At 38.5% G+C, this 8,689-nt stretch overlaps 2 protein-coding genes across 3 annotated transcripts; both read left to right on the forward strand.

The window, feature by feature from the left end:
* The first annotated feature begins 1,741 nt into the window (after positions 1-1,741).
* Positions 1,742-3,514, forward strand: LOC106318143 (quinone oxidoreductase PIG3). The gene is made up of 5 exons (XM_013756046.1): positions 1,742-2,056; positions 2,169-2,348; positions 2,608-2,689; positions 2,768-3,034; positions 3,115-3,514. The coding sequence occupies exons 1-5, from the start codon at positions 1,805-1,807 to the stop codon at positions 3,309-3,311; spliced, it is 978 nt and encodes a 325-aa protein (XP_013611500.1). The 5' UTR covers positions 1,742-1,804; the 3' UTR covers positions 3,312-3,514.
* A 1,923-nt stretch (positions 3,515-5,437) lies between these two features.
* LOC106344061 (endonuclease 4) lies at positions 5,438-7,601 on the forward strand. Of its 2 annotated transcripts, none has more exons than XR_001270103.1 (9): positions 5,438-5,702; positions 5,825-6,005; positions 6,098-6,208; positions 6,279-6,334; positions 6,418-6,501; positions 6,587-6,679; positions 6,782-6,849; positions 6,932-7,024; positions 7,192-7,601. XR_001270103.1 is itself a non-coding variant. In XM_013783444.1 (9 exons), the coding sequence occupies exons 1-9, from the start codon at positions 5,589-5,591 to the stop codon at positions 7,308-7,310; spliced, it is 900 nt and encodes a 299-aa protein (XP_013638898.1). In that variant the 5' UTR covers positions 5,438-5,588; the 3' UTR covers positions 7,311-7,601. The 2 variants fall into 2 exon arrangements, 1 of the variants encoding a protein (XP_013638898.1); XM_013783444.1 differs by having other exon boundaries at positions 6,951-7,024.
* Positions 7,602-8,689: the final 1,088 nt, after the last annotated feature.

Here is an 8,689-nt window from a genome sequence, read left to right on the forward strand (position 1 = left end):
GAGAGTTTAGAGACTGAATATTTTAGTTTAGAGACTGAATATTTTTGTGTTATTATTAATGATCAATGGGGGTTCCTTTATATAAGGATTACAAGATAAAGAGAAAAGGAAAGTGTACATATCCTAATCCAACAGGAAATAGAAAAACTACTAAAACATAATAATGGAAAGATTACATCTACTAAGAAAAGGAAACCATTTCCTTTTCTCTAAGCTTTGTGGCCGTCTTTCTCTCTCCTGAAGTCGGCTCTCTCTCTCCTCTCTCTCCTCTCTCTAGGCTTCGGCCATCCCTCCATCTTTTAGGTATTGGGCCGGTCTTGGACCGGGCCTGGTTAATGGCAATCCATTCCATGATTTATAACATGGGGGTGGGTTTCGATTTTTGATTTTTTTTTTTTTAAGTTATGTTTGGTATTATAAAAGAACACTTTGAGCTACGATTCTTGGTTTGAATACGAAGAGTGTGTTGGGAACAAAGACAAAGATAACCTATGAGATAGAGGCCTATTGCTAATGTTCCACCTTGTGCGTTTTTTTTTTTCATTCTTTACATGTCACTTTACAGATTGGCTTATTATGTTGATCATGGTTTGCATAAGAAGGTTACTTTCGTTTAGCTGAACTATTTGGGTTTGGTTATCATTAGGCAGACGTTAGTTTTTTTTTTATGTTTCTTTCATCTTTTTCCATCTATTTAGCACATTCAACCAGGTCACTAAACAAGTCTCTACCAAAACAGGTTCTTGCATAACTTTTGATGTTAGCATACATGGTTCTCAACCACTGACACTGACTAGTAGTGTTAGGATGATTTGAGTATGCTTTGTATAAAGAGATTGAAACTAAAGATGTGGAGAGCGTACAATATCTGTTTACATATGTTGTATTCTTTTTTCTTGAACAACACATATGTTGTATGTTGTACAATATCTGTTTACATATGTTGTATTCTGAAACTTGTGAATTTACATTGATTTACGTTTTTTTTTACTTCACTCGTGACGGTATAGAGACGGACTGTTTGTCATTATTTTTGTCTTACCAAACATTGTAGACAATGAATGCCTCAAAGCTTATCCCACACACCAAAATTCTCTTTTTGCCAAAATATGGGTGCTTGCTGCTTAAAAAGGAGTTATAATTTGGTGATATTCTCGGGGATGTTTGTTAAGAAATTCAAGAAGAGGAAGCAGATCAGTAAAGAGGAGTTACAGAGTAAAAGCATTGCATACTTATTGATTTATAGGGGGGAATGTGAGAGAATCAAATGCTCAAGATTAATGTGCAAAAATAAATAAATATATTTGAATGATCATTGGGCCAGGACTGAAGAGTTACATAGAGCACTAATTTGTTTCCAGAAGAACCAGAGACGAAGAATCTTCTTATAAGATCCTTGAAGCTGCCGCCTCTAATTAAAGTCTAAAGTAGAAATGTTTAAGAGAGAGTTGTAGGTAAAGCATCATAAATAAGAACATGCCTTGCCTTGTCAAACGTAACGTACATGATCATAGTTTACATAAACCACGGGGTCTCCTGACTAGTATCTTTTATTTTTGTTCTGATAGCTACTACTACTGAGGTACATGGAGTTGATACTAGGAACTGATTTGCATATGGTAAAAAAGCTGTTACCAGATAAAACCCCAAAGTCACAGTTTTACAGAACTAAGAACACCGTTGGGTCAAAACTTGACTTGTGTTTGCTCGACTCGATCCATCTGTCTTTATTTTTTTTTTTTTGTTAATACGAATAAAAGAAAAAAGAGGAAGAAGGTTTTGATACGGAAGCTAGAGAGAGAGAATGAAGGCGATCGTGATATCGGAGCCAGGAGCGCCGGAGGTTCTGCAACTCCGTGAAGTGGAAGACCCACAAGTGAAAGACGATGAGGTTCTCATCAGAGTTCACGCCACTGCTCTGAATCGCGCGGATACACTCCAGAGACTTGGCTCTTACTCTCCACCACCTGGCTCTAGCCCTTACCCTGGTCTCGAGTGTTCCGGTACCATCGAATCCGTCAGCAACTCCGTCTCTCGTTGGAAGGTCGGAGACCAGGTAGTAATAAGATTTAAGTAAAGATGTCATTTTTGAATTCGTGTTCATCAGTTTAGCTTTCACTTTTTTATATTAAAGTTTTGAACTTTTTTGATTTTCTCTCTGTCTTTAGGTGTGTGCTCTTCTCTCTGGAGGAGGTTACGCAGAGAAAGTTGCTGTACCTGTTGGACAAGTCCTTCCAGTCCCCGCTGGTGTCTCTCTGAAAGATGCAACTGCTTTCCCTGAAGTGGCGTGCACTGTTTGGTCTACTGTTTTCATGATGGGCCGTCTCTCCCCTGCTGAATCCTTCTTGGTATTTCTCTTCTCCCTGTTGCTACAATGCTCATGGCAATCTGACAAGTTGTTTAGTTTTCCTTTATTTCAGTTTTTGGTTGCTTCATAAAAACTGCTTCTTTGGCTATGATTTTATAATGAGTGAATGATTCTGCGGATTTTGAAGTGACGAGTCTTATTACTGGGACTATTAGAAGCAATTACTTCACTTTCTGTTTGTGTGTGTTTACTGTTCTTGTCTAGCTCCTTGCTAATGTTGATGGTTGCTGATATTTCAGGTTCATGGAGGTTCAAGTGGGATTGGGACATTTGCTATTCAGATGGCTAAACATCAAGGAGTGAGAGTATTTGTCACAGCAGGTTTTGGTCTAAAGCTTCAGTTAATGGACAACCTTCTCATTTGTTGACAATGTTCTAATTTTCGTTTTTGACTAACAGGAAATGAGGAAAAGCTAGCTGCTTGCAAAGAGCTCGGTGCGGACGTTTGTATAAATTACAAAACCGAGGACTTTGTGGCAAGGGTGAAAGCTGAAACAGATGGGAAAGGTGTGGATGTTATCTTGGACTGCATAGGAGCGCCGTATCTGCAGAAAAACCTGGACAGCTTAAACTTCGATGGGAGGTTATGTATTATCGGTTTAATGGGAGGAGCCAATGCAGAGATAAAACTAAGTAGTCTGCTTCCAAAGCGTCTCACTGTCTTAGGTACTCAAACACACAATCAATCAATCAGTATTCAGTCATACATCAAAACTGAAAACTTTGATATGTTTTTGTTCCTGCAGGAGCTGCGTTAAGACCAAGAAGCAAGGAGAACAAAGCGGTTGTTGTAGCAGAAGTGGAGAAGACTGTTTGGCCAGCGATAGAAGCAGGGAAGGTAAAACCAGTGATTTACAAGTACTTACCGTTGTCGCAGGCAGCAGAAGCTCATAGCCTGATGGAGAGTAGTAGCCATATTGGTAAGATTCTGCTTGTTACTTGATATTCTCTGCAAAGGGAGAAAGAAAATGTTCAGAGACACGAATCATGGTTGGAAAATAAAATAATCTGGTGGATTGTGTTCGTAGATGTACAAGAGTCTGTTCATTGGCTTTTATGTATCTCTGTGTTTGGGACTATGTATGTAACTATGGACCATATATATCAATAAGCTGTCTACACTAAAGCGTTATGTTTACTTCTTTATATTCGACAAAATATAATGTTGTAATATTCAAGAGACTGTACTTTTTTTTTTTTGAACACAACTCACTTCCATTAAACTAAAATGTTCGGTTACAACAGAGAGAGAGGGGATTAAACATCCTCTTTGATAAAAAGCATTAAACACAAAGATAAAAGAAACCGAAACAGATAGGTCTTCGTACGAAGATGACAGCGGATTCGAAGCAGAGCTTGAATGCGTCAATGGAGCCTGCACGACAAAGAGAATTAGTCACTTTTGATTGTGACGTTGAACTCCAACCTGCACTTACAAGAAACCCTGAAGTATTCTCGTTTGCATCTTCTGGTCTCGTAGAGACCGCTACGCAAGATAGCAAAATAGTGTTTAGGCTGAACAAACTGCTCGGTGACGAGACCGAGACTTTTGCTCCTTTCACCGAAAGAAGGTATAATGGTAAACGTCTCTCCTCATAAGAGGAGGATGATGAAATGGAAGAACTCTTCAGAAAAGAGAGAGAAAACATTAATCGCTGAAAGATTCGGTTAAGAATTCCAATGAACCCATTAGAACTTTTTATTACTCTAGCCAAAAGGACCCAGACCATAAAATTGATTATAGACCAGACCTTACCCACAAATGCAGGGCTAAAACTTGGGCTGACATCTTGGATATTTTCCATGGGCCTGGCCCATGCTGTGAAGCTCGAAGGGCTGACGTCAGCAATACTCCAGTCGGATCTGAGAGATACGTTTGAGGGATACCACAAGGCAGAGCTGGATTGTGCACTGGAGGAGTTGTAGTGTTTGATGGAGGAGCTAGGAGGTATAGTCTTGTCGCAGGTGAACACGTCGACGGTGGGGAACGCCTTGTCTGCGGAGGATGGGCTGTTGGTGGAGACATATGGGTAGCTAGCGACGAGGCACCGGTAAACAAGAACAGGGGGACATGCGTATCAGACAGGGATCTCTTCAGAGAAAGGACCCGACAAAGGATACGATTGGGTTGAAGTGAGCAGTCGGGTGGTAGGTTTGACAATGCGTCGAGGTTTACACTTACAAGGGAAGCTGAGCTACCGTCGACCTTAAGTACGGCGTACCGTTTGTTAAGCGGATGTGAGGGCCAGCGACGGTTGAAGATTAGAGATCTGAAGCCCAAAGCATAGAGCATCCTTGTAAAGAGAGAGAGTGGAAAGGTTAAGCTTGCACAAGCACAAGTCCTCCAGGAACCCCCAGAGAAAAGAACAGTTCCGGTGACCTGTGACCGACGAGTAGCCACAGATATCGACGGCGTCAGATCCGGAAGAGAGAACTTGAAGAAGATTAAAAACGCAGCAGAGAGATGGTAAGAATCGAATGAGAGCATGAGAGACCAAAGGAAAAGACGATGCCGGCGAGCTCTTGCTCCACCGGCGTCGGAATGCGGTGAACTTCTGGGTGTCTTGATATCTGTGTCAGAGAGCGTTTCCAGATCTACTCAAGAGACTAGAGACTGCACTTAAAATCTGTAATTTGTAACTAAACCTTTTTAACAAGAAGCCATGTTGTAGTAAACAAAGGATCAAACGACACTCCTTCAGTTATCTGAAAAAAAAGATTTTATAAAGTATTCACGCATATTAATAATATAATAAATATTTACAATTAAATTTATTGTTTATTTTATTATATATTTTTCAATAACTATTAACCAATAATATTTAATCAATTCAAATATTTTCAATTAATGTTTCTTAAAAATATACAATTTATCAACATTAAAACGGAACGGAAGGAGTACGATCAAAGACTGTTATTTCATTTTATGCCAATTAGTTTTGAAATAAATTATATTATTTTAATAGTTGACTTTGAGCTTATTTTATGATAACAAAAAGTTTTTTTTTTTTTAAAACCGAAAAATATACATATATATATATATATTCAGTGAGCTGAATCAATTTTAGATCAAAACTTTGTGAAGGTATTATTCTCTTCTGAACTTTGACTTGTCGTTTTGAATCGATCTGTACGATGAAACCCAGTTTCTAATTTAGCAAAATCGTGCAACAAAAGTCTTTGATTAGCATAAAAATCGAAACTTTACAACTGTTTCAGTATGAATTCGTCGCTGAGCCTGTGGTTAACGAGAGTACTGGTGCTTACACAGCTCATCCACGGAGCTTTGAGCTGGGGGAAAGAAGGCCACTACACCGTCTGCAAAATAGCCGAGGTAGTGTCTTGCTTAAAGCTATAACCTTTATAGGATCAGAGATGTTTCTGCAAAGAACAAAAAAGAAAGTACCTTTTGTTGATATCTGATGATAATGACGTTTTTATTTCAATGCCTTAAAGAGCTATTTTGAGGAAGAAACTGTAGCCGCAGTGAAGAAACTTCTACCTGAATCTGCTCAAGGAGACTTAGCATCTGTTTGCTCGTGGCCTGATGAGATTAAACACCATTGGCAGTGGCGTTGGACCAGCCCTTTGCACTATGTTGACACTCCTGATTACAGATGCAACTACCAATACTGTCGTGGGTTTATTCTTCCTTCTTCCAACTATCTTTTTTTTAACCTCTCCGTTCATGTTTCAGAGTCTAATCTTATATGTTCTGTCTCTGTGAAGGGGATTGTCATGATACTCATAAGCATCAAGACCGGTGTGTGACTGGAGCTATTTTCAATTACACGATGCAACTTATGTCGGGTTCTGAAAACTCGCGGAGGATAGTACACTGTGAGTGAGATAAAAGTGAATTTAATACTATGCTTCAGTTTTTGAGTTCTGACTAGTTTTTTGTCTGTAGACAACTTGACAGAGGCTCTCATGTTCTTATCACATTATATCGGAGATGTTCACCAGGTAAAATACTGTTTGTCATTTCAAATAAATCATACCACAACATGTTCTGTCTGATCTGAGTTGTATGTTGTAAATTTACACAGCCTTTGCATGTTGGTTTCCTGGGAGATGAAGGTGGAAACACTATAACAGTCCGCTGGTACCGTCGCAAAACAAATTTGCACCATGTAAGTGTTTGTTATCTATCAATACTGATGCTCATAAATGTTAGCATTCCTGATGATTGGTTTAATCTTTTTGAATCATTTGAAGGTGTGGGATAACATGATAATTGAGTCAGCTCTTAAAACATACTACAATAAAAGTCTTCCACTCATGATTCAAGCACTTCAAGCCAATCTTACTGTAAGATGTTACTTTCTTTATGGAGCTCCAATGCAAGTACGTTATAACTAATCAACTCACATTTTTGATTATATTTGCTTTGAACTGCTTGTATGAATATAGCATGGCTGGTCAAATGATGTTCCATCGTGGGAATCATGTCAACTTAACCAAACGGCCTGTCCAAATTCGTAAGCTCTAGTCCAGACCAGTCAGAGACATCTCGTTATAGCTTGTTTGTTTTCCTAATTACATCGTTTGTTGATTGAGTAGGGTTGTGGATGTTGTTCAGGTATGCATCTGAAAGCATAAGTCTGGCCTGCAAGTATGCTTACAGGAACGCTACCCCAGGGACTACTTTAGGAGGTAATACTCACTCAGCATTGAATTCGAAGTTTCTAGGAAATATTACCTTGAAGTTTATTCACTCTGAAACAAAGATCTTAGCTTTCTTTACCCACGCATGCTCATCTCAATCATGCACTTGTATGCAAAGTTGTGATCTTGGACTTTCTCTCACGTCTGTTCTGCAGATGAGTATTTTCTCTCTCGGTTACCCATTGTGGAGAAGAGACTTGCACAAGGTGGGATTCGCTTGGCGGCCACTCTGAACCGTATCTTTTCTTCACAACCTAAGCTTGCTGAAGCATGAAAGTAAAACTAAGAAGAAGATACCACAGGAACCATAGGCAGTCACTCTATTAGCTCCTCAGCTCATCTGATGTTAATTAATTTTATGCGTTTGCTATTGTTTTTAGTTTAATTTGAATAAGCAGTAGGCGAAATTGTCATCTATTATCAGACATCTAGCTATCTAGGACAACACCATGTCCAAGGTGTATCAACTGATGCTTGCGTTAAACTGAAAACAAAGGATAATAGGATTGTTATCACAAGCTGGGTTGTACTTAACGTGTGAATGATATCTCTATGTTCGTGCTGATTCCACACCTGATCGTGACCATTGCTAAAAAAATATATGTTGTTTGATAATCCACCGACTAGGTTTTGCGTTCGGTTTTCGGTTCTAGAGACATATATAAAACTGTTTGGTTTGGATAACAATGTTAGAAACTAACTAATATCTGTCAAATTTTTGGTTTTAATTTGGTCCCGATAAAACCTAGCATATTGAAACAAAGACAAAGAAGCCTTGTTGTCTTTTGATAAGTAAGCACTCCTATCTAGCTCTTAGACTCTAATTACAGTTTGAGTTTTAGACTAAAGCTATAATTGTAAGTAGCAACCTAAACTCTCATGTAATGGTAGTAGCTAAACTTATGCTATGCATTGCTATTCTTCAGAGTTATAACTTTATATCAAAAGGGTAAACGAAAACATACACATCTCTTTTTCTTAAGTTTTATCGACATCCCACACTTGCGTAGAATACTAGAATTTTATTAGCAAATGCTATTAGGTAACTTGTAGAAACACTACAAGAAAACAGCGGTATTCTGACGGACATTCCGACGGAAAATGAAATCCTCGGAATATTCCGAGGAATTTCCGAGGATATTCCGAGGAAACACAAAATTTAGTTTCCTCGGAATTTCCTCGGAATATACCGACGGAATTCCGAGGAAATATTAATCCGTCGGAATATTCTTATAGAATACCGAGGAAAAACGTATTCCTCGGAAAAAATCGATGAATTCCGAGGATATATTATAGCCGTCAGAGAGCCGTTGGGGGATTTTAAAAATTCCGAGGAAATTCCGACGAACTAGCCGAGAAAATTCCGAGGAAATTCCGAGGAAGTAGAGTTTTTAAACCGAAAACAACATTTTACGGTTTGAATAACACTTATATAACCCTTATTAAGTGTCTTAGACTGATTATGAAGTCAAAAATTTGTTCCTTACCCTATAATAAACACTTTTCCGATTGTATGAACGCAATCCCCACAACATAAGAGAAACACTTATACACTTTAATGAACGGTAAAGGGAATACTTACAATTCGTTTTGAAATTTTGTTATTTCATGGTTTATGATCATCTATACAAAGAATCCTCAATGGTATGCATT

The sequence above is a fragment of the Brassica oleracea genome, chromosome C1, assembly GCF_000695525.1.
Source record: "Brassica oleracea var. oleracea cultivar TO1000 chromosome C1, BOL, whole genome shotgun sequence".
Classification (NCBI taxonomy): Eukaryota; Viridiplantae; Streptophyta; class Magnoliopsida; order Brassicales; family Brassicaceae; genus Brassica; species Brassica oleracea.

Bases quoted from the DNA above. Each gene is read 5' to 3' on its own strand.
- LOC106318143 (XM_013756046.1), top strand. From the start codon at position 1,805: ATGAAGGCGATCGTGATATCGGAGCCAGGAGCGCCGGAGGTTCTGCAA. The intron at 2,349-2,607 runs GTATTTCTCTTC...CTGATATTTCAG, and splicing joins CCCCTGCTGAATCCTTCTTG to GTTCATGGAGGTTCAAGTGG. The intron at 3,035-3,114 runs GTACTCAAACAC...TTGTTCCTGCAG, and splicing joins AAAGCGTCTCACTGTCTTAG to GAGCTGCGTTAAGACCAAGA.
- LOC106344061 (XM_013783444.1), top strand. From the start codon at position 5,589: ATGAATTCGTCGCTGAGCCTGTGGTTAACGAGAGTACTGGTGCTTACA. The intron at 6,502-6,586 runs GTAAGTGTTTGT...AATCATTTGAAG, and splicing joins GCAAAACAAATTTGCACCAT to GTGTGGGATAACATGATAAT. The intron at 7,025-7,191 runs GTAATACTCACT...TCTGTTCTGCAG, and splicing joins CCCAGGGACTACTTTAGGAG to ATGAGTATTTTCTCTCTCGG.